Source organism: Apteryx mantelli, chromosome 2 (assembly GCF_036417845.1).
Source record: "Apteryx mantelli isolate bAptMan1 chromosome 2, bAptMan1.hap1, whole genome shotgun sequence".
In the NCBI taxonomy this organism is placed as follows: domain Eukaryota; kingdom Metazoa; phylum Chordata; class Aves; order Apterygiformes; family Apterygidae; genus Apteryx; species Apteryx mantelli.
In genome coordinates, this window is record NC_089979.1 from 10,215,381 (window position 1) to 10,241,413 (window position 26,033).

The following is a 26,033-nucleotide window of genomic DNA, read 5'->3' on the forward strand; positions in this document are numbered from 1 at the left end:
TGAGAAACTGGTAAGATTGTAGCAGTGATGTGAAAAGTGGTAAATTTTCTTCACTGCTTTTGCTGCCTTAGGTTTCTGATTGGTAATAGTAGCTCTAGCTTGTGTAGTCAATTAAATCTGCATTTGCTGAACACAAGACTGGTGTAACACCTTGACTAAGTTCCTATTCGAACGTGCATTGCTGCCAGCGTAAGGGTGAGAACAGGTAACACGCGGATTAGTTTCTATCGAACTTGAACTGTTTTAGATCCTGCGCCGTGCGGGGGCAATTTTGCATCTCTCGCTGGATATTTTCAAGTGTTGTCACTGTCAGTGGGCTATTCGGCATCGCATACATAATAGAAGTTAAAAAATGAGTCTGATCTGGGTCATCATATCTGGAAACAAACCTCAGATTTATTTTTCAATTACCTCTAAATGTACCTTGTGTACAAAGTTAGGTGAGCTCACAAATACTAACGCAACTCAGCTTAAAACTTAAAGGGAGAAACTTCCCAAGATATTGTTAAATATTTCCAGAAATATTTCCACACCAAAAGCTAAACACTGGCTCTATGCTCATTAGGAAAAACTTGACATTAATTTCATTTTATCTAGGAGTTATCTTAAATGCAGATACTGATTTCTATCTATCCTGCTGCAGCAAAGGCTTCTGGGTAGAGCATTACGGCCTGGGCTACAACTTAGCTACACCGGACTTCCTGGGTATTTTATAAGTGATCTCTGGTATCCTGCCCCTTGAGTAACAGCTAAAGAATAATCTGGTGACTGTTTTTTGGGGGTTTTTTTTTGGTAACTCTTTTCTAAGAATTTCTGCCTACTGGGAGTCGAATAAATGACTTGTTGCCATCAGTCTTCATCATATGAAATGTATGTTTTGGTAAATTCCTTATAGTGTTCAAACTAAACCTTTCTTTTTAAAGAGGCTATGCAAATGAGATTGCCTTGAAAACCCTTATTGCATGTTTAAACTGAAGATCACCTCTACTGCCCTCTCCACAGCACTGGAGTGCGGATGGCTTCCCCCCCCCCCCCCCCCCCCCCCCCGGCCGCCTTGCGGAGGGGCTGTTCTGCTAGGTCAGGCCATGCGACTAGCAGCACAAAGTCTGGGAGAAGTTCAGCTGATGGGATGTCTACAAAGCTTTGGTATTACCTGGAAAAAAAAAAATTTTTTTCTGAAGAAGTGTATTTCCTAAATTTGATTACTGATGCTCTGTTCATTGGCTTGTGGTTAAATGCTTGCTTGAAGTGATTGTTTCCTATTTTCAGGGAAATCACTTTTTTCTTTTTCTTTTTTCTTTCTTTTTTTTAATTAGAAGATCTTGTAATTGGTTTTCTTTGGGAGCAGCTGGCAAGTAATGGTGCACTAAATGATGCTGATGCCAGTTATTACAGTGATGAGTGTTTGGTGATGTGAGGGGTTTTTTGTTTGTTTTTTCTTTCATTTGGACCCTTTGGTTTTTAAGTAATTCAGGATTTCAAGGTGTACCTGCCGGTATCTGTCTTATGTGAAGGGATTAAATATCTCTAGAAAAGTCCTGGACTGCTCCCCTGGTTTTGTGGGTGAGGTGTGTGCGCTGGGACCCGCAACTGGAACCAGGCTTTGAACTTGTGCGATTGGCAGCTCCGGTACGAGCGGAGCGGAGCGGCAAGAGCGGGGCCGGGCAGCCCGAGTCACTTCTCCATTTGCAGAATAAAATGACAGCGGTGGTCTCCTCGCTGCTGAGCGGGGAAACTACAAGAGAGCAGCACCTGATTTTTGTCTTCTCTCTCCCTCAGCATATTTTGGTGGTGAGATGATGGGGTTTGTCTTGTTGCAGCTTCAATGATAAGTAGTACCCGATCAACCTGTCCAGTCTGCATGTGTTATCCATGCAGCAAAGTCTGGATGTTATCGTTAAGAAAACGGGTACAATGAATTGCTGCTCAGCCCCAGTAAGGTACCATTGCTCTGGTTTGTTATGTGGCTATTGGGAACTGAACAGACAGGAAACTTGCTCTGTGGTATATCAGATGCCAGCCGATGGTAGTAAATGCCAGTCCCTTCTGAGCTAGGGTTCAATTAGTGTGTTAATGGGTGAAAGATTTTATGTTTCTTATTAGTCCTTCAAAGCCAATATATTCTCTATTTATTTTTTGTGAAATAACTTAATCTTGCATCTGAGGAAACATGCATGTGACTAACGAGCATTCATTTTACCCATTTGTGTGTGTAGGCTCAAATATTTTGTACTAATCCTTTTTTTTTTTTTCTGTATATACAAAAATATTTTCTTGGCATACCTGTGTTTTGTCATTTGTCATGAGTACTTAGATTGTGCATGCTCCAGTAGCCTTCAAGTTTCTGTTATGGGTTTATCTTGCACAAAATATTGTCATGTTGTTTCTGTTTCAGTATCTCATTTTTGTAGGTGGGTTTGGGTAGTGGTAGGGTTCGGAGACTTTAGGGCAAACCTTTTAATAATAGAGGGAAATTCTAAACTTCCTCCACTATGAGAATTAGCAAAACGTTCTGGTTAGGACACAGAGCTCTTCTGGGTAGTACCAGCTTGACGAGATTAATAATTTATGTTAACACATGAATGTGATTATCAGAGTCTAGAGCTGCTCTAGTTTTTTTGTTGTTGTTGTTACTGTAAGGCTGAAACACAAATCAGTTTTATTTTTCTTTCCAATAGTAAAGGTTTGTACAGTACATCAAATAGTCTGATGTTTTTAATACATTTAGTGGGCTGAAGAGGCCGTGGCATCCTCTGTGCAGATGTGTGCCTCTGGGATGATGATGACTTCTAGAAGAGCTAAATTAATGTGTATGAAACATTTTGGTGATCAATGTCTATAATGGTAGGTATACATGATTCAAGAAAGGCAGATTGTGTTGCTCAAACCCTGTTTTTCATCTTTGTTAAGAAAAAGAACACCAAAAATTTACAAGTACAATGTCTCATATATTTTATTTAATTATATAATCTAATATATAGTGTATATTATGTAATTGTATAATCTTACACACACTCACACACGTGTGTATGTATGTATGCTCTGAATATGCACAGGCTTCTAAAGAAATAATTAGTGGTCTGCCTAAATGCGTCTTGGCAGTTCTTAGTACATTGAAGACAGAAATTCTGAATCTAGCACTTTGCAGCATGTAAAGTAGTATAATTTCTGGTTTAAAGTTTAGTAGCTATTAAACAGAGCATGGCCTAAAAATAGAAACACTCTTTGCTGAGAAAGGATGAGGTTCTGTAGGGCTGAAGATGTGCAAAAATAGTATTTATTTGTGTGGACAGCTATACACAGCTCCGCCGCATTTTCTGGTGGAGAGGACTGCGATGTGGGTTATGGGATGTCAACATACACAGAATCACAGAATGGTTGAGGTTGGAAGGGACCTCTGGAGATCTAGTCCAAGCCCCCTGCTCAAGCGGGATCACCTAGAGCACATTACGCAGGATCATGCCCAGATGGGTCTTGAATGTCTCCAAGGATGGAGACTCCACAAATTCTCTGGGCATTTTGTTCCAGTGTTCAGTCACCCTTGCAGTGATGGAGTTTTTCCTCATACACCTTTTCTGACCCAGTCCTAACTTGTATGCTGTGTCAGGCTGCTAAAAACATGTGCAGCTACCCAGTCATCTAGATCAGTGAAATAATCCATTGGGAGGACTTTCCTCCTTCTCCCATCCCAAAGTGAATTTTGTTTTGTTTTCTCGGGTGGACAAGTTTCATATTGGTTTGAATAGCTGCCAGAGGAACACAGAGGATGGTGTGGGAGAGGAAATGTAGAGCTAAAGAGGGAGGGTGCTGCAAGAAGCTTTGCCTCTGAATGTGGAACAGTAGCCTGTAAGTGCAATTTGCTGTTGACCTACTATGCTACTGAAGTAAGGTGAGCTAAATCCACGGTACTCAAAAGAAGTGACACTTTCCTCTTCTCATCCCCTGGTTTTCATGAAGCCGAGGTCAGCCAGACCAGCTCCTGGGCTGGGTCACTGTGTAGCCACATGAGTGTGCTTACGGGTATGAGGAAGGCAAGACTAACCCTTTCTTCAGTGGTAAAGGTTTGAACTAGGCTGGTGACAGAATTGCAGAATACCTTAAAAGAAGCAAAATTTTAGGGGAAAGGAGAGATTTAAATCTAGTGTAACTGTCTGGGGAACTCGGAAAAGGAGATTAGGGGTAAGAGCTAGTCACGCGTCATTGGGAGATTTTCTTCTTGAGCTTAACCTTCAGTGAAGAGGACTGTAGGAAGATGAAACCTTGACAAGGGCATTTGTCAGGGGTCATGCACAGCAAGTCTCCAGGACAGGAGGAGCAAGAGCCTTTTCTTGTTTAATTTGATATAAGCAGATTAAATATGTTGGGGGGTAGGTTTTTCTGTTTTATTTATTTTATTTGTTTTCATTTCTTCACTGATGATTGTTAGGGAGGTTTATGAATACTGCGGGTTATTTTGAATAAGGACTTGAGGGAGGTTGCCTCCAAGATAACCACTTCCAAGAAGCGTTCAACCAAGGATGTAGCAAATCTATGTAATCCAGTTACTTTAATAAATTGGATAATTCTGTCTTTTCAGAATGTGTAAGAGTATTCAAAGTGTAACAAAATGTTCCCCCCGGGAAGCCAAAAAGACCCCCTGAAGATCAGTATTGCAGAAATGAAGACGGAAAGGAGCATCTTCCGATAGAGGGGTGGTGATGAGGAAGAGTTTAGGTATGTAGGGAGATAAAGAGGAACACATCTGAATACCTAGAGGTTTGTCATGGACTCAGGTTGTCAAAGACATTAGTTTTTACTAATGTAATTGTATTTCACTTTTACTGGAACTTCTCACTTTGTGTTTTCTAAGGTAGGGAGTAAAAATGTTTACAATTCTAAATACTGCAAAATAAAATGAACAGATACTACAAAAGCATGCTGTCACCTAATTGGAGCAGGCAAGGCTGTTCCTTTGTACTCTTAACATATTTCAAAGGTAACATCACTTTGGAATAAAAATTGAATTGAATATTGAGTGCAGTGTACTTCCTTTGAAGGAGAGTACAGTTATAAATTATTAGCAAAAGGTATTCAAGAGGAATGTAATATATTTGGGAACAAACTACCTGCATTTATATCTAGAAAATATTAGATACAGATAACTGTTTTAGTACACCTAGAATTCTATATATGATTGGGTTTCTGCTGTGGTTAGCATTGTACACTGTCCTCCTATATAGTTTTGTATGTATGTCTATTAGAGAATTTTGGACTCTGAAGTATTTGTTCATATAAAGATCATATCTGCAAGTATGAAAATACAAAACTGAACTGTGGTGTCATTCTGATTTAAATCACTGGCTCCTTCAGGCAGTGGATGTCATCTCTATGTTGCTGTGCTCAGTGATTGCACTCCTAAAATAATGTGTCCCCCCTTCCCTCCTCCACCCAATATCAGTGATTAAATTGTGCATCAAAATCCAATTGAAAGGTTTATTTATTTATTTTTAGTCTGATTGTCTTAATTCTTCTAGACTGATTTCTTTAGGAACAAGTGGAATCTTTCTTGGAGTTCTGCGTGTTTCTCCCGTCAGAGTATCTCGTTTGCTTTGGTATTAAGCTTTGTTACTAAGTGTTACTAAGTTTTATCTCTGAATCTCATCAACTTTAGCGGCTGTCTTTTTCAGAAATACTGATTTCAAATTTGTGTTTTAACCTGCATTAAAACTCTCTATAGACAAGTGAAACATTGTCTTTTCTGCTAGTTGAAGATGGAGAGAACTTCAGTAGAAATGTGTGATATGAACTGTCTGGCATGGCCTATAGATTGAAGTAAAAGCTTTTGACAGCTATTGTAAAGGAATCTAGAAAGAATCACCTGCCAAGCACTGTCTCAAAAAGGAGCAGAGAGTTCTTAGTATTTTATTAAATTTAAAATTTTTAACACTTTCTGTCAAGGCACGAGTCAAGTAAAATCCAGTGTTGTGCTGGAGAATGAAAGAAATACTGTGATTTTTGCAGACTGGAAAAATTTGAATCTATTGTTCTGCTGGAAATGAAAATAGAGAGATAAATAGTATTAGAAAACATTTATACAATTTCTACGGTTCATAACTTTCTAATTTTAGCCACCACCAAAATGCTTGTGTGGTGGTTTTCAGCTGGATCTTAATAAACAGAAATACTAAACTTTCTTTTGTTACAAACTTCATGTATTGTTCAGCTGTAGTATTTTGCTTTGTCAAAATTGGATCACTCCAAAATAGAGCTATGTATGATCTAAATGCAAAAAAAAAAAAAAAAAGGAAATAATTTAAAAATTCCTATACACATTCTCCATGGATAATGGTGAATTGCTTACAGTGTGGCAAGTACACAGGTTGCCCAATACCCATACTTAAGGGAAGTTAACTAGATCGTTGTACAGAGTAACAGTATGTGGCTTTTATGTTCCTAATTGCACAAATCTAGACTAGCATTTATTTTGACTTTATTTTGTGCTTTTTCATAATGGTTCTTTCTGATGCTAACTTGTTTGTTTTCTTACGTCAGATTGTGAGTGGGTAGTGAGAACTTGTTGCTTCCAAAAAGTAGCCAGAAATCTAATCCTAAATTTGTCATTATTTAATAATAACTTCTGTTTTTTGAAGTTAATGCTGTCTCCAGAGAATCTGATACTCAGAATGATGAAATCCTTAAAATGCACATTTGAATATTGCTTTACAAATATTCCCTTTCAATCACATTATGTTACTTGCATATGTTTGCAAGAGCAGGTCTGAAGTCCCTTTCTTTTGATTTGCTACTTTTCATCTTCTGTATGTATAAAATTACACTGTGGAGTTTGTGGAGGAAAAGTTAGTATGATAGATTATGTGAACTTGTGGTACTTGCTAAAACTATTGTCGTAAATTATTTATAACTGAAAAAAAAGTATTTTTTTCCATGGACTTTTGTCTTTCACATTCGTTTTCTTTCTTTGCTTGCGTGTATATATTTTGTGTCTTTAGGGGGAAGACGACTGCTGTGGGGAAAACCATAGAAATCAGCAAGTGATTTAGTTGTAATGGAAAGTATAGGGCTGTAGTAGAAGCTTTAGTAACTGTATGGGGAGGGGGGGAGAGGGGCTGAAATATGTTACCTTGTGATTAAATGCTTTGTCCCTTCCAAAGCTAATAGTATTTTTCTTTTAGTTCTGTCACTGCTGTTCTCTGCCCTCAGAGCATTTTCAGTTCTTTAATTCAACTTGAAGGGGACAAATGACCTGACACCTTCCTGGGGGCTGAATATGTTGCATCGGCAGTTTTTCCAGCCTCTGAAACTATTTATTTTGTATTTTTAAAATGTTGTAGGGTATTCTAATGATCAATGACATAAGTATTTAAAATTTATTTTTTATTATTGTAGGCATTGGATCAAGACAGGACTGCACTACAGAAAGTGAAAAAATCTGTGAAAGCAATATATAGTTCAGGACAAGGTAAGGCTTTGTTTCCAGTTTTACATGAGAATCTAAACATCTGATTACAAGTTTGAGAAGTTTGCCTTGCAATTTACCCTGTTCAAGTGTATAGAATAAGAGATGCTTGTCTGTATAGTAGTATTTTGGGATTCAACATTTTAAAATGTTCTTTCTTTGTTTCTGATTGTACATGGAAATAGCATGTTCTCCAACTCTTTCACCCTCATTCCTTTCCACCTGGACGTCTTCTAATCAGCAGCTCGTTCTAAATATTTGATTAGAAAATCGCAGTTCCTATTCCCCAGCACTCATAATCTGTTCAGCAAATGTTTTCCTTCTTTAGAGCAGCTTCTTAGGAGCTTTTCCTTAGAAAGGAGATTATTTCTGTGCTCTTTGTTTTGTCCCATTAACTTGTGTTTATGAAGGTTTTTTATTTTTAATGTGTTATAGATTCTTAACTTTTCTCTTCTGCCAGTCACTAATATTTTTGTTCAGCTAGCACCATGTTTTAATAAGCTTTTCCGAAACATCAGTTGATGACAAATGTTTTCCCGGTAGATTGTGAAACCAGATACAAAGTGAGAATAACACTTGATAAAGGTGTATTTAGTTTTACACTTTTGGAAGTATTCAGTTAGTCTAAGCAGTTCTTTCTGTTTGGAAGTACTTTCTTACCGAATTTCAGAACCAATGAAAATCTTAAAACGTGTGAAAAGCTTTCTGCCTGTTCTGAGTGGCACCAGAGATTATAGCTATCCATTGACCTGAGTTTTGTGATTAAACTAGTTGATATGTCTTCAAAGCCTGTCAGCATCTTTGAAAGCCCTATGTAAGCCATATTATCTTATGAACTATTTACACTGAGTAAAAGGTAATAGAAGGTTGGTTAATCATTTTAATTGACTCCCTCTGCATTTAAAAAGGACCACAGAAAACTAGGTAGCTGTTTCTCAGTGGTTTTCTTTGTTTTTTGAAGTATTTTTTTTATCAAAGATTCAAGTTGGTATAAACTCTTTTGAATAAAGAAAGCATCATACATAATACTCTAGCTCCCTCTTCAGAATGCTATTGTGATAGACTGCAGTATAATTTGAAAGGATGTGCACAGGAAGCAGTTCATACAGTAATTAATAAACATAATCTAGGATGAGTAAGAGCAAAATTAAAAGCTTGTATTATACAATATGTGAAGCCTTGTAAAAGAATAAATAGAAAAATAGTGACTGAATGAAAACTCATTTTCCCTGCTTGTACAAAGAAAATCACTAAGCCAGGTGTTTTCTTATCATATTTCGGGGGTAGAAGTGGATTTCATTGATGTTTAACTTCATGTAAAAGGTGCTTAAAAATAGCTGTAAAATGCTTTGTCTTGTCACCTTTGTCATCAGTTCAAGCAAGAGTAGGTGACTATCTTCATATTTCATGAAGAAGCCTCTTACTACACTTTGGGAACATGAAATAGGAATTGAAAAGAGGAATTGTTTGATTTGCCAACTTTATTGTTTGCTAGAAGGTGGGACCATATTTAAGCTTAAACAGTAGGAACTGCATCGTATCTTCATTGAGAGCTCTAGCTGGATTGGTGAGAAAGAATTAAGTAGGGCAATAGTATTTCTTTTCTTGAGTTTGGCAATCCAGTTCATACTCTACCAAAACTCAGAGGTAGAATTTTTTTTATTATTATTATTAGGGTTTTGTGGTTTTGTTTTTTGCCTGAAGAGAACCTTGAGACAATGCAATGTTCTTGTACATAATTCTTCAGAAAACCCTACTCCTCCAACCTTTTGGTGTGGGGGTTTGTTACAAATCCTCCTTATTGCTGAATTATAAACTGCAAGGGAATCCTTTATTAAGAGAGTTTAAATGTCACCCAAATAACTTTTTTTTTTTTTTTTTAATGCATCCCTCCCACATCTGTCATAAGAAAGTAAAAATGAAAACATATCATCCTAGAAAGGTGGAAGTCCCTTAGAAATGTCCCATCCTGTTTTTCCCTTCCGATACATTCTGGTAGGGAAAGTACTGTTGATCAAATCCAGTATGACATACAAATTGATACCTCTCTTTCCCATTGCTGCTTCCTTATCTGGCTTGCTGTTTATTTCTGTAATGATCAGATTACATTTGTAGATAGGAACCTGTCCTGTGTGAATGATGCTTGAACTTAATGGAGAGTCTGTTCTGACGAGCTTTCACATAACGTTTGGAGTGAATTGTAATGGCAGCAGATTTCACAATTAATTTTGTAGATTTCCAGTAACTCTTTTTTGTTGGTTCCATGGTATAACTTCCAGATACAATCAAAAGAATCAACACAATGGTGAAATAAAAATGTAAAATCAACAGAAGACCAGAGGTAGTGGGCCAGACCAACAGTCCATCTGGTGTCCTGCAATGATCAATAACAAATACTTAAGGAGTAGTACAAGAGCAGTGCAAAGACAGAGTGAAGGGGTTTTTTTGTACTTTCTCAAGTTGCAATGATACGAGGGTCTGGAATTATCTGAGTCAGGTGATATCATAATGTTTAGTACTACTTAATGGACTTTAAAAAAATTGTTTTGTCTAATCCACTTGAATTCATGTAAACCTTTATTTATTTATCTTTTTCTTAGAAGGAGGAAGAAGAGGGAAGTTGGGGTAATAGGGACCAGAACTGCTTTCAGTATTCAGAGTTTAGACACACCATGGTGGTATTTTCTGTTGCATCCTATGTTTCTTTCTTAATCATTTTTAATGTTCAGCTTTTTTAAATTTTATTTATTTATTTATTTATTTGCTTGCTACTGAATGTTGAGGTGATATGTTATAACCCAGAACCTTTCTTAGTAATAGCTAATTCACAGTCATTCCTTAAAATTAAGAGTATTTTCCCCTGTGTGTTATGCCACATGAAGCACATTTTTATGCTTCAGCCATTCAAGATGGGACTTCTCATCTAACTTGCGCGCTACCTAGATGTAAGCCTGTTGCCATAGACTCCATGTACAATTAATGCATCTAGTAGAGACTTCTAGGGTGAGTTGCATCTGACTTCCTGTACATTTACATTAGGATGAGTTGAGCTGTGACTTCTTCTAACCTGAATGTAAGGGAAAGGATAGACACTAGGCTCGAATGTGGATATCATCAGTGTAGATCTCTGGGCAGATTAATCTCACCTTCATAGTTAACTTTTGTTTTTATTTCCCTGAATAACTTAATGTATGAAGGAAAAAAATATCACTATTAATCTTTTTTTCTAACTCACTTATATATTGTTAAACTACATGAGTCTTACCACTGTTCCATACAGGACTTCACTGGTGACCTCCCTCTAAGGAAAGCCAGCTGTTTTTCTTTCTTCCCTCTGACCCCAGTCTTTTTGACCAGTTATTGGTCTAGGTGAGGCTCATCCCTGTTAAGGCTTATTTGCTTAGTTCCTTATAGCGATTTGGTGAGGGAAAGACTTTTTTGAAAATCCAGACTGTTTAACCTGAATTTTTCTTGTGTGTCTGCTTGTTGACTCCTTGAACAAAACTTTTGTACCTTGATCTGAGTGACTTGCTACTGTTCATTTAGTCAGCTTTTATGAGTTTTAGCACTCATAACGCTGCTTCGGAAGTTTTATATTAAATGTGCTAAGAGAATTCTTCCATGAGAACTTCTCTAAGCACATCAGTGATGAACTTAGATGGCAAAAAGAACTCATTCACCGTTCTGGTATGGCTCCTCTACTCTAAATGCTCTTATACTGCGATGATCTAGAGATGCAGACTCATGGAGATGCTCCTTGCTCTAGAAATGTTCAAAAGAGTTTTTGTTCCTACTTTTGTCTTCAGCAACCTAGGCCCAGCAGGCTTTATTGTCAAGTCAGGAGACGAATGAGGTGGTCAAAGTGTGTTCTCTTCGATCTTTTCCATTAGACTTCAGCTTTTTGAAAGATGTTTTCTTATGTCAGATAACTTCTTCTGCCATCCTCTTCAGCCTTGCCAACTTTCTTGGTGTTTCTAAAGTCCTTTTAGGTCTTTTTTTTTTATTATTCATAAATGTAACTAATTCTTCAATCTGACCTTGATTTATTTTTCCTGTGGTCACCCATGGAACCAAATACTTTTATTAGTGCAACATGAAAGTAGTTTCAAGTTGATCAGGATTCTTAAATGTGATTCTTCTTGTTCAAACTTAATCAGATGTGCAAGAAGTAATTCTCAATAATTAAACAGTCTTCAGGTTTCTTTGAGTGTAATTTGAGTATAATCAGTTGACAGGAAAGAGGTGTGCTTGAGCACTTTTCTTTTGTAAACTACTTGCTTGATAGCTCTTTTTCTGCACTTCAGTGTTTGCAGGGGAGTGTGTCTGAACAAAACTGTTCTAGACAAAGGAAAATTAAGATTTCAGTTTCAGTGATCTGCTTTCTAGCTGTACTGTATAAAGGTTTTTCTTTTACATGTTTTATCAGAACCTCTCTGACCTCTCTCTTCTTGTCATGCTTCAATTTCCTTACTTAATATGCACAAGTAGACTTTAATTTCGTTTGGTACAGAAACATATGCTTAAATTCTGGTAACTTTTATTTGGGGAATAAAAGTAGTACTTTATGAATGAGTGGGTTTAGACAAAAGAGTAGAAATTCTTTTGGATGCTATGGGAACCTGATTTAAGTCTTCTGTCTTTGTCCTGAGAAAAGTGTACCAAAAGATGGCCTTTGACAGAGACAACTTCAGATGGTTGCCTAGGGCAGCAGAGCGCGGTGCAGTACAGCCCTTTGAGTCCTTAAGTCCCGTGTGCCTTGCTGAACCTCATGGCGTCTTGAAGGAGGCATGCTCCCTGTTTCTTGTGAGGACTGTTTTGCTGCAGAAGCTGGCCATAAGCAGCTGTGGCCATTGTTCCTTCCTCAGTTGCTTGGATTTGCATCTTCTCCAGATGCAGATTTGTGCTATTTCCTTTGTTAACGCATAATCCTCTATGTATGCAGCAATCCTTGCTTCTCCACTGTGATGCACCGCTGCTGCTCAGTGGGCCCTACCAGGGTTTTCTTGAAGCAGTGGTAGACTCTGTGCTGAGTGGCTCTTCGGTTGAAGGTATGGATTGCGGAGAAGAACAGATGTGTATCTTTCAGCTGGGAAAGCATCTCTGCTGTGTACAGACCTGTGTACCTCTGCTGTTTCATAGTGAGGTCTTTACAAGGTCCTGGCTTCCCTGTCAGATCGGACTAGGTGAGGGAAGGATTGAGGAGGCATCTGTCCGCACGCACAGCTGCCTCAAAGGGAGCCCCCTTTGTCAATGGGACCACGGCACATCCGATAATGTCAGTGATTCTCGTACCTCTCAGGGAGCTGCTCAAGGGGGATGATGTCTGTCTGGGGAAGCTGCTCTGTTTTCGTCACAATATTGAGCTTTGCTTACAATGTTGAGAAGACATGAGCCAGCCCAGGGCGGAAAATGTTATTGTTTCTGTGTACTGTTATCTGTGTTCATGTGTCTCTCCAGGGTTATTGAAGTCCTTCCTACAATAATTGTATCTAAGGAAGTAAACATCAAGTCACGCACATCATTGCTTTCTTCTTCCAGAGGAAGTTCTATTAGTACACTGGGAAGGCATCGCTGTGTTTGTGTGAGCCACCTACAGCAGGGTTAAACATGCTCTTTGCTCTAGGCATGCCAGTTTTACATATGCTCCATTTTAGCCCAGGATACACTGTTGACTTAGTTATTCATCTGTGTGCCTTTAAGGTCAAGTAAAGAGCTATCTTTCCTCTTCATGGATTGCAAATATTTCTACTCCTTTTACAAGATTTATATACTTATGTAAAAATTGAAAAGATATTCTTATACTGTGCTTGAATTTCATGTGTGTTTGCTTTCTAATTATAGAGATATTCCTTTAACTCTGTAACTGAAGAGGCTCATGTCTAGATTTAGGTGATTTGTAATCCGGGATTCCTGAGAATTTCCTATACATTGTTCTAGGATGATGATTTGCTTCCTGCTTCCTCTTTCTTTTGTCTTTCAACAGATACAGGAAATAGTCTTGTTCAATTCCTTTTCCATCTTCTTGCAAAAATAGTTTTGAGAATCTCTGCTTTCAGAAGCAACAGAGTGCTTAAAATCAAAATACTAGGAAAAATACTGGAGATGAAAATGCTTCACTGGCAAGAAGAGGGATTTCATGACCTATTAGATTTTCTTCATTTCCAGCCTTGTTCAGTTATCCTTCCTTTTCCCTCAAAACGGTAGGGTACATTTGAGCTTTTTTAGCTCAGGAGTGCATAAGCCAAAGCTCTTTCTTAGCTAGTCTTCTGTGTATATTTATGCAACAGCTTTTACATCAAAACAAAACCCACATTTTATTATTACATCTTGGTTCCTTGCTTTTAATAATAAGCTATTTGATTAAAAACATATGCTTTTGGAACAATTCCACTCTTACTAAAAATGTACTGCTCAAGTTAGAGCTTCGTATTAACATATGATTAAACATTTAGCCTTTTGAAAACCTCAGTGTTAATTTCTCATGTTACATTGTGATTTGTCAAATGTTTGGGGGGTGGTTTTTGGTAATTAAGCTTTGGGATTTTTTTTATCTTCTAATAGTATGTTAAGACCTTTTTTTTTGAGCTTTAAAGCAGTGTTGTTTTGGGTATCCTTACCCCTTCAGAAGGATTCTTGTGTAATTCATAATCAGCTCATAGTTTTTTGTCAAAGTACATTCATGCATTGCAGGACATAATATTTGTAAGTACTGCTTGAAATTTATGACCTTAATCTTTTTCTTGTTTTCATTTTTCTTTTTTTCTTGTAATTCAAATGCTCTCAGACAATATGACTCCTTGAAAAAAAAAATAACTTGCCCAGCTTCCTGGGGAAAATACCTATCGGCAGTTACTCTTTTCTTCCTTTGCTCTGAAGAACTTACTCTAGTTGGAATAGCTCTGTGGTTTTGTGTTTGCAGCTTACAGAACAAAAGATAGTAAGTAAGGCTAGGAATCTCATTACAGTTAAATGTTGACTTAATAACAAAAAAATTCCTCAGAGATGGAGGTGATAAAGACTGTCTCAAAGGGCTGTACTGGGATCTACTGCAGATTTCTATTTAAAGTTACTAAAATGGGAGATGCAAACAAAAATATGCAAAGAGATGCCAGAAATGAGGGTAAAAGAAGCAAGAAAAGCATTTGAGACACAATCTGCAATTCAGAATTTCCTTCCTTTAAGTTAAGATTTTTGCTCATTTTCATCAGTTTAAATTTTGTCTTCTTGGGTCTGACCTCTCAGTACCTTTGATTTGCTATTAAGTATATGGAAGTTAAAGCACGTCTTTGGCTATATAACAATATACGTTTCATTTTGTTGGGGGGGGTAACTCAGTTTTACAGAATGAGGTGAAAAGAGAATCTCTTTTACTGTAAGAAGAATTTCTTCTTTTAAACTTAATCTGATTCAGATTTGTTCCCCTTGGTTTTATTTCGATACCATTGACATTATTTGTTCTGTATATGTATCCTGCCTTAGTAGCAATAAACGTTGCATCAGAGTAGATGATTATAAGTTCATATGTTGTTTACAAAATGAGGCAGATGTATTTACATTGTTCTTCAATTGATCTTGTATTGATCTTATTACTTTATTGATCATTACTGAGCTTTTTTGTTATTACTGCATGTAAGTTGAAGTGATTCAAAAGAAACATATAAGTCTATATGATAAATAGTTCTTTTTAATATTAAAATGTTTATAACCAGTTTTAAGTATATGTATTAATCTGTGGGTTTATTGAAAGAATGCTGTTTGTCAATTGGATTGTTACTATGTTGCAATATATGTTTGAGCAGGCTTAAAATAATAATTGATTATCTACTAGAGAGAAGTTTTCTGATTTTTAATTTCTCTTTGCAGATCATGTTCAAAATGAAGAAAACTATGCACAAGTACTAGATAAATTTGGAAGTAATTTTTTAAGTCGGGATAACCCAGATCTTGGCACAGCTTTTGTAAAATTTTCGACGCTTACTAAAGAATTATCAACGCTGCTGAAGAACCTGGTGAGGAGTTTCAAATTTACTGATTTAAAAAAATGTTCAAAATAAAGTACGGTAGAACGCATTGCTGATGACTCGGACGGTGATTTTAGAGATGCTTTCAGTTAGTTTCTTAGAAACAAAAACCTGCTACAAAGATTATCTCTAAAGATTGTTATTATACACGTACTGTATTTGATTTTTTTAATTGACATTTAAGAGTAAAGATAAGAATGTATCTCAGTTCGCATTTTCAAGTGGTTGAAGGTGCTCTGTGTCTCTTTTTATGGAACTGAATTCTAAATCATTCCCTGACATGATGTCTTTCCAGTTAAAAATCCAGTGCCATTAGTAGTTATTGTCTTGTCTTAGTTCAAAAAGAGAAATGCTCACCTTTCTTTTGAGGGGGAAAAAAAAATAATGATTCAGGGAGTATTGTTTTAATAGTATGTTTTTCCTGTGGTAGGCAAGGCATCTATTGTTTAAATATTAGGTCTCCAAAGATAATTTAAAGCCTTTTCTTGTTTAAAGTTCATCTTAAGCCTTTTACTTCTGAGAGCTGGATAATAAGAATGTAGTCACAGCAGATAGATCTTTGAACACTGAAATTAATGAAGCTACGTTTCTCATGAATTCATATTTCATGGTTTTCATTGACATTTGCTAATCAAATTCAGAAGGTGGAAGATCCAGTTTTATGTTTTTTCTTATGGTTGGGCATATCTCTGAGGTCCTTGCTCTGTAAGGTATAAGCATGTGGTGCAGGCTTTCTTTCAGCTGTGAAATTTGTGGGGTCTTTTCTTACACCCTGCTGCCTATTTTCAAGGAAATAATGGGAAAGAAATTATCTTTGAGACATCTTCCCTTATATTAAATTTGGTAGATGTTAGCCTGAAATGCCAGAAAACTTCTAAGTCTCAAAAGTCACTTCATATTCACTATCAGTTTCCTATTCACAACCAGGTGAAATTAAGTGTGCTTTGTATGATTACCGAAGCCTTGCTTTCATAAGCAGCTGAGATAAAAATGAATAGTTTGTTATGATTCTAATTTCTTTAACGTGAAAATAATGGGTGATACAGTGAAATTATGGTGACTGCTAAAGTATACATACATATTTATCCCTGTATTAATAATGGAATTTGCAGCATTAGAAATTCATGGTTTGTTGTTCTCTTAAGTGTAATTAGAAGTAAAGCTTGATTTTTTTTTTTTTCTTTAACTGTTCGTGACTGTGTAATTAGATCAGAGCTGTTTCACCTTTCAACAGTGTGTGCAGCATAAATGTGCTTGACCTTTTCAAGACAATCATTATCTAAGTGTGTTAAAGCTGTACCCTTGAGGTTCAATTAAGTGATGTACAGTTTCTCTTGAGATTAAAAATATTTTGTGTATAAATTCAAATATAATAATTGTCCAACAGGGGCTTTGCTTATCTATACATTCTGGGCATCATGTTTTTCTCAAATATTTTAAATATTCAGGAACTTCTGGCTTAATTCCCTTTGCTTTTAAATATGCATTGTGTATTTAAATAGAAATGTTGTCTGTGCATGTTATGCATTTATATGGGGAGAAAAAAAGTAAGGAAACTCTTAACTGCTATCAAGTTTTAAAATAATTGCAAAAAAAGCATTACAAAAGATATAAATCACTTTTAGTTGTTTTGACCACTGCTAGTGCAATACAGTGGAGGTTGTTATTTTGTTAATGGCAACCAAGTAAAAAGTATTAAGGGTTGGCACAAATAAACTGACTTCTTTGTGTCAAACACAGGCAGATACTTTGTTGTGTGTTTTTTTTTGTTTGTTTTTCGATCTTAAAGAATGTTAGTAATCTTACCCCCCCCCCCCAAAAAAAAAAACCTTTAAAAATTAAACCAGGACTTCAAGCAGATATGCATTTTAGCATCTTGACTCCATGTTCTTCTCTGTTGTTCTCCCATTATTTTATGGGTCAGGGATATTCTTCTATGATGGGGCCATATTAAAATTAGGCCCATGCTCAACCATGTGGCATCTGGAGACCAGTTCTCGGCAATAAGTATCGTAAGGTTCTTATGAAGCTTTTCATACTTGGCTTTTGTTTCACTGTCCAAAATAGCTTAGCATCAGCAGTCTCACCTGACTCTCCGCTCTTCTTCATAGCATAGGTTCTAATAACACTCAAAACGGGATGTCACTTCTGACCCCCTTTCCTTGGCAAAGCTGTTTATTTCTACCCTCCGAGTCTTGCCTCTTCTTAATCACCTGTTTAACCATCTAAGGACGATGACACTTATCCTAATGAAGCTTGCGCTTTCCGTAAGTGCTTTGAGGCCTATTACCTGGAGCATCCTTTGTTTGTTGGAACATTTACTATCCTAAAGAACAACAGATATGGGAAGGAGCTGCTTTCCTTTGTAAAGGTTGCTGTTATTCTGGGTCATTTTGGTCTCTTTTATTCTTATTTTTAGCACACAATTAAAAAATCAGTATTTTAAAATGTGTGTTAAAGTTCAAAGACAGTTTGAGACTAGAACCCAGGTTTCTTGGAAGCTCTCTGTTGGACCACAGTGTTTCTCACAGGGCTTCTACAAGAATTTTTTTTAACTACTACCTTTCCCTGGCAAACGAGAATCTTTTTAAGTAGTGGTTATCGAGACAAAAAAGGATTTTTTAACTTAAGAAGCTGCACTCATTCAAAGCTACATCATACTAGTTCTGCTATTCAGTAGTCCATGAAGCGGTATCTATCTAAATTCTTGTTTATGGGATTGAAAATAGGCCATTCCCTAATCTCTTTCATTCAACAGTTGCAAGTGGACAAGCAAGCTCATTTTACAGATGTTTCAGCATTTTTAAAATACTTACTTTTTACCTTTCTTTTCTCCAAGATAGATAATTCTGGCTTGTTGACCCACTGTCCTGCTTAAGCTTCACTCTGATTAATAATACAATTACACTGGAAACAAAAAATGTTTATAATATTGGAATAAAAATTAAGTAATGAAAAATGCAGTGAATGCAATGAAAAAGCAGGTGAGAGAAAGAAGGCTGTATAATTTCACTGATGAAGCACCACAGCAGGTGCTGAGACTTATGTTAATAAAATTACTTGAAGGAACAGAAATGGGTATTAAGATGAGTGGCAAGTGAATAGGCATATTTTGCATAGAGCATATTTTTGCTGGCTTATTTAGTAAATGTACAACAAAATAGATGAATAGTCTGTAAAGACATGGAGAAGAGTAAGGAAAGAGCTGTAAAGGTAGCTGTATTATAATTGGCTATCATCAATGCCAGAACGTTAGTCTAAATTTTCAATAATTTGAGGGTCCCCACCATAATCTTTCTCTGCTTTTTACTTCCTTGTACTTCCTTTACTATCCCAAGTTTCCTTATTTATGCAGTTATTCATCATAACAGTGCATAAAAAGGTGTATGAAAACCTGTGTATGTGGAACTGAGTGTGTTAACATCTTTTGAATTGATCGAGATGAAGTGTTGGAAGAACATTTGGAGCACTTGCAGATGACTTGTTTTTCAAACATCTTGTGTGGAACTTGGCCTGTACAAATGTTTGAAGTCTCTTCTCCCCCTCTCCCCATAAATATTTTCAGCTAATCTTTGTGGGCAAATTATCTTTCCTTCCCCCTAAACTTCTGTGTCTCCATCCATTACGGGTTATTTCCTTGTATTTTACTTTAGCTATGAGACTGTTGTGCTCCTTTATCAGACATGTCCAATTCATTTGAGCTACTGTTTTATAAAGTCTTCCACAATGTATTAAATGATTTCAAAATCTTGCCATATTGGAGTAATCCATTACTATCTAGTTGTTTTTGAGGTGGTTTTGTTTTTGTTTTGTTTTTCCCCCTCTCCCCCCGTGTTTTGACTGGTCACATACTAGCTGGCTACTGTTGAGTAATTTCAACCCAAATATCAGTGGCTTGGATCGGCTATCCTTAATGGATTATTTGGACAAAAGGAAAAAAAGCTACAGTAATGTACTGTTGTTCATGTGTACCCTGATAACTATACTTGGAGTCTACCCTACCCACCCATATTGCAAAACAATTTTCTCTGTTTTGTGATCTGGACTGTAATTAAAATGGAGTGAAAATCCTTCCTCAAAATTCACGTGTGAGAAATGAACTTCGGTTAAGGTTGTTAAATTGAATTAAGCTAATTAAAATGGTTGAGAAGAAAAGAAGTAATGCTTTTAATCTGTCTTTTGATAAAGAAAATACATTGATCAGGTGTTGACTTAATAGTCATGAAGAATTTTTCTTCTCCCTCTTAAAAAAAGAAATTTCCAGGGACTTGTTAGAACCTGTGATGTATTGAGCTATAAAGCCAACAGAGGACAGCTTGCTAAAAGGCATAATCTTCTGCAAATTCCCTGGCTCCTTTTATTTCTGTTATTAAAAAAAAAAAAAATAGCATGGGATGTTTAAGCTGCGAAGAAGGAAAAATAGAACTAAAGCGTTAGTATCAGAGAATAGTATCAGAGCTTTGACTATCCAGTATGAACTCCTGGCCTCACCTTTTTTTCAAAACAGGGCTCTGATATGTAATATCCCACTGATGATCGTAGTGGCAGAATAGAGAGCATCCTTATTGAAGCTGGTGGTAAGAACAAGCGGGAAGAGGCTGCAAGCACGCTGGAGTCAGCGTTAGGATTCAAAACAATCTTGGCCCACGAGGGAAACCGGCTAGAAAAAAGTAGAGCTTAATTCAGTAAGAATTGAATCTGTACTTTCTTTTTGGAGCAACTGATCAGAAAAGGAGGACGTGAGGGTTGGTTGGGACTGGTGCTCAATGTGAGTTGACAGTATCATTATTGCAAAGAAGAAATTGCCACACTGGGAAGGGTAAGCAGGAACTTTGCTGGCAGGACGTGTGCCGTGACTGGCATGCCGTACTCGGGATGGGAATGGTTTCGGGTCGTTCCTTACTCCGACTTTTGGGTGGGGCGGTTGTCAGCCAGCTGAGGAGCATCCATGTCAGAACAGCGAGGGGTAGATCTAAAAATCAGACCTGCAAGGAAAGATTTTAGGATTTATTGTTTAATGTAGGGAAGGCATGGCCTCAGGTAGCTTCAGAAGTCTTCAGATCTATGGAAGGTATCAATAAAGTGAATACTCTTGTTTGACCTATAGCATATGTCAATTTTAAATGATTTAAATTAAGAGATTATGTTTTGGGGTCTTTGTTTGTTTGTCCCCCCACCAATTTGTAAACTGAACTTTCAAAAATAATGGTAGTTGAAAACGGGAATGGATTTAATCGGAAGCAGTTGTGGGATTCTCATCATGAAGTTAGCTGTGCCATAAGAATGAAATTTGAAAGACAGGTGTGCAAAATGGCTGGGGCATAAGGCACGTTCCAAGCAACGCTCTCTAAGCACATGAAGTAGTAACATGGAGACTATTGAAGAGAAGTAGGAAGGGCATAACTGTTGCTTTGGTATCTGTGGAAGTTAATTCTAATCAAGTGAGTAACAGTGGTAAAGGAACACAAGCAGATGTTAACTTGGGGAAAAGAGATTGGAGAGTGCCTAGATAATATACATGTTTGAGTTCATCTGATGTAGGATACTTCTGCGTCTGGCTGAGCCAGAGCTTTTGGGTATTTCTTTGAGAAAATATGGAGAAGCAGTGAGGGCCAGAGCTGGAGAAGAGCAAATACTGTGCGAATACTGTGCCAGTCTTAAAAATGGGGGAAGACCTGAAAAAAAAAAATCTGTTTAATATTAATTTCCAGAAGCAAGCTGAGTTATTATTTGTTGTAATCAATTGTGCATTTGTTTGTTTTGTGTTTTAAATGTGAAAGTTGCTAAGCAACAGCCAGGATGGATTTGCAGAGAACAAATTACATGAAAATAACCTAATTTCAAGACTTGAAGTAGGGGACAGCTTCAGTTAGTCTTACTCACAAAATAAATAGATGGTGTCTAGTTTAACCAGTATGAATAGAATTGGCAGGAGAGAAAGTAATTGGAGCATCCTCAAGATATGAATTAGAAATATAGGTTAATGTAGTGGCTGAAGTGGTTGATCTACAAATGAGTAAAAAGTTATTCTACTTTTTGGGGCTCTGTTCAGGGTTGGTCCTGTACCTTGAATCGTGAACACGTAGCATTTTCATGTCACGCGATGGCAGGTCAGGTTTCTTGCCTGACACGCTGCTGCTCTTCTTGAATGAATGCATGACAAATTGGGGATGCGTGAAGAAGTGTTCATGCTGCAGTAATAACACCTTCAGTTGAGAAGCATCGTCTTAACGTTGAGATTGAGTAAAGAATATTGCACAGTAGAAGAAGGTGAAAATATTTAGTTATAGCTTTGAAGACTTGATCAACTACGTGAAATTCTTGTTTTATGATCGTAATATCTGAGAAGTTTTATGTGAAACTATGTGGTAGGCAACTATTGAGCTGACATAACTCCAAGAGATGTTGCCTATAGGTGTGGATTTTTTTTTTCTTTTTCCTCCACACACAATGTTATACAGGCTATACAACTCTGTCTTTTAAGGGAAATTGAAACAGTAGCTGCTGCTGATAATATTGATGTTATACTCATCTTGCCTAAAAACTGGGAATCAAAACACTAGTTTAAAATATTAAAACTGATTAAAAATAATAAAGGTAACTATAAAAAATTTTTTATAATCAGTACCCAAAACTCTTAGGAACTCTCATGAACTCCCAAAGGATAACAAGAACTCTTCTAAAATAAACTGAAGGGAAGTAAATTGCTTAATGGCTAAACCTAACTAGGAGTCTGTGAGTGTGAATGACTGTTTTTCTATCAGTGTTAACATTGTCATTTTACGCTAATAGGCCTTATTTATAATGGCTAAAAAGCATTAAAAATATCTATCTAAGATATATTTTAAAGATCTAGTGTATAAATTAATTTTTAAAAAATTGTGCAAATAAATCATGATGGTATTCAAAATCATGGTATTTGTAAATGTGAATTAACAGCTCACATTTACTAACGTGAGAACATTTAATGCAAGAGCATGCACAGTCATGATTGTTTTTGTGGATAGATGCATGTGTTACATTAAAAAAAAAGTTTTGTGTCTGTTTTGTGTTTTGTCTGGAAAAAAACTTTTCATAACATAAAAGCCATGAAATAAAAAAAACATGTAAAGTCTCCAGATGGTACTGCATATTCAAGACTTCAATAGTGAAGCCTTGTTTAAAAAAAAAAAAAAAAGTTAATCTTTGGGTTTGTTTTGAGTCACTGGAAGTGATCAGGTTCCATTTTTGCTTCATAGAGAATTAATACGTGAGCATTAATTACATTTTTGCCATGAAGGAGAGAATTTCATGTAGTGAATAACCAGACCATGATCTTTTAAGTCATGAACGATCTCTCATCTCCTTTCATGGTATTGTTTGAGGCTGCAGCTCAAGGTATACTAGTGGTTGTCCTTCATTTTGCTTTGCGTAAATTATGAGTTTAAAATTTTGTGAGTAAAAGAATAGAAAACATTGATACAAAACAGTTGTCAAGACATTTCATAGCTGAAGATACCTACCATATCTGAAGGTTTCCTTCTAATGAAGGAAAATGAGCTGTTTTATATATAGTGGGTGTGGTCCTTGTAAATAATGACTTGGTGTGAGACGTTCTTAAGTTGATTAGAGTTCTTTACTCTTGAAACAGCCTTGGAAACACACAGGTCATACATCATGACTTTGTTTTACTCCTTAGCTATGAAAGAAATGATACAGGGTGTGATTCAAGAGTGCGACTTCTTTGAAACTTGTCTTTTTCCTTCTATGTGCACATATTTAAGAATGTTAGGTGTCGCTTTTGAAAGACTAGATATTTAACTTTTCATGCACGTCTTTTGCATATATAATGAGTTTGTGAATGGAAAGTTCTACCTGGAGAACCTGCTTGAGTGAGAGTTGTGGTATTCTCCTCTGTATATATAGTCTGTTTTACAGAAGTGCTTTACAACTAGTCTTTGGGGCTAAAACATGCTCAAAAGACCTTGTAAGAGAGGAGAGCTTGGTCATACATGTTGTTAGCTTAACAGTTGCCCTCTCCTTTGGCTCCCAGGCAGAGGAAGTGCTGTCTTGCAGCCGTCCCATCGTCGCCCCTCTCCTTCCTTAGCCAGGAGCTGAGCAGAAGAATCCATGGAGGATCTGGGGGGAGGAACGAAGGGCGGGATGGAGTAGGAGGGTGACAGACTTTGCGTGTGGGCATTAGACTGGAATGGTATTCCTGCATATCTCTTTCCTACGATCATAACTCTTAAGGCGCTGTTGCTATGCCCGCACATACTCCCGTAGCATCACCGCACTAGATTTCCACAGATAGGTAATCAACCTCTCATGGGCTTAACAGGGTTAAATTTAAACTCTGAGGAGTTTCAGCACGTGTCTGACTTCCAGTACATACTGGACAAGGAAAATTGCATTTTTTCCAAATAGCTGGCAGCAGTCAAGGAGATTGAGAGCCTCCTTGCTCCTTTTGCTCTTCAGTGAGATGTGGCCTGAGCCGTGCATGTTATCTGCCTGTCGTATAGCAGCTTCCTGGTCCTTAGTCAGAAACCAATAAGAAACATTTACTCCCAAACCTAAATTGCTCCCTAAATAATTAAGCAGTATTCAGATGTTTGCTTAGAAAGACTGAAGATCTTTAAAATTCAGTTTTTATGTCATCTTGTATATTTAAAGGTTAACCATAATTGCAATGCTTCTACCTCTGGTGCAAATGAGTGTTTATTAGTTCTTCCCAGACTTGAGTTTACTATTAATTTAGAAATTTTTGAGGTGGTTAAAGTTTCATTAGTGAAGTTAAAATACTTGTTGGTAGTATGTTTGATAATTTCATAATAAATCTTTTTGAAGGGTAATAGTATCTTTTTTTTTTCTACTACTTTTTAGCTCCAGGGTTTAAGCCACAATGTTATTTTCACTTTGGATTCTCTGTTGAAAGGAGACTTAAAGGGCGTTAAGGGGGTAAGTGTTGAAAACTGACTACGTTTAGGGAAATGTTTTTAGTTTCAGCTGTCTTCTGGTTGCTTTCTGTTCACCCATGGGATTATTTCTTACTTTGATATCCATTAATATTTCTGTATCTAGTCCAAAGAATAAACTCAAATTTGGCATGACTACAAATTCAGTTGCTTCTTTGAAATTCCAGTGTAAATTCCTATCTTAAGAAGTACTGGAAAGCAAGACTCTACAAGGTTCAAAAATAATTTTTTTTTTTTATGCTATTTGAAATTTTTTAAAGGAAAACTTTTAAAAATGATATTTGTGACTTCAAAAGACAATGTTAAATATATTTTAAGCAAGTTTTCTGTTTCCTAAGGACCTTAAAAAGCCTTTCGACAAAGCCTGGAAGGATTATGAAACCAAATTGTAAGTATTTTTTACCTCTCTTCTTTTTTGGTTTTGGTAACTCATAGAAAGAATGTACTTTTCCATGTGATTTTGAGGCTTATGCTCTGCTGTTTATCTTAAATCTAGCAAATGAGTCAGAATTATGTAGCAGGTCAGTAATACTCTTAGAATTCTGGTCCCCTATGTACTATTCCTATGGTTACAGCTATGAATATAAAGCGGGATGTTGGAGTTTTTTTTACAGTGTTATGATGTCTCTTCTGCACTAACAGAAATAAAAGATTTTTGTGTTCTGTGAAGGAGCTAAGTACCAGCCTAATATTCCTCTGGTGTAAGGAAGACACGGAATGCTTAGGCGCTGGACATTGTGCAGTGAATTGTGGGATTTCAGTTGGCATATATGTTAAATCTGAAGATAGTTTAAAAAAAAAAAAAGTGATTTGTATGTTGTTCTCTATTTCAATGTTTGCTTTCTGTGTAAGTGTAATGACTGGAAGTCATAGCACTTAATACATGTGTTAATGCATTTAATACATACGTTAAATTTCATGTGCTGTCTTCTTACGTGTATTAATTCCTGCCTTATGAAGCATGAACATGTTTGCTTAGGATATTCTGCCCTTTTCCTGCCAAGTGAGTTTAGATTCTTATTACGTATGTTTTACATTGCAGTAGTATGTAGAGATGAGACCTGTATGATGGAACACGTCATACAGAAGAGATGACGCCTTCTTTTCTTCCAAGTAGCATACAAACTAGAGAGAAGGTGTAAAGCATGGAAGAAAGGAAGGGAAGCTGCATGGCTCTGTTACTTCTGGGCACTTTAAAGAAAAAAAGAAAAAACAAAAGTAGTAGCTGGTATTGTGGGAGAACTGATCTTCAGAATGGCTTCTTTAATACTGTAATACTTCTTGACATAATTTTTTGTAAAAAATTAATCCCTAAAACTTATTCTAATTGAAACTTCAGTACAAAAATTGAAAAGGAGAAACGAGAACATGCGAAACAGCACGGGATGATACGAACTGAGATAACAGGAGCTGAGATAGCAGAAGAAATGGAGAAGGAGAGGCGGCTATTTCAGCTGCAGATGTGTGAAGTAAGAAACAAGTTTCAGCTTTTGTTATGACCCCATAACTTAAAAGTGCCCTGTGGATTTGACTTAAAGGTGACAAAATCTTCTTTGTCATGTAATGGGGGCGAGGGGAGGAAATGATTTCCCTGTCACATGG

At 36.7% G+C, this 26,033-nt stretch overlaps 1 protein-coding gene across 1 annotated transcript in view; it reads left to right on the forward strand.

Annotated features, from left to right (window-relative positions):
- ASAP1 (ArfGAP with SH3 domain, ankyrin repeat and PH domain 1) overlaps positions 1–26,033 on the forward strand; it is a 125,241-nt gene that overhangs the window by 40,836 nt on the left and 58,372 nt on the right. Inside the window, exons 2-6 of the mRNA XM_067290155.1 lie at positions 7,387–7,459; positions 15,320–15,465; positions 24,340–24,414; positions 24,770–24,819; positions 25,771–25,900. Coding sequence (XP_067146256.1) covers positions 7,387–7,459; positions 15,320–15,465; positions 24,340–24,414; positions 24,770–24,819; positions 25,771–25,900 — 474 coding nt within the window. The remainder of the gene's footprint in view (positions 1–7,386; positions 7,460–15,319; positions 15,466–24,339; positions 24,415–24,769; positions 24,820–25,770; positions 25,901–26,033) is intronic.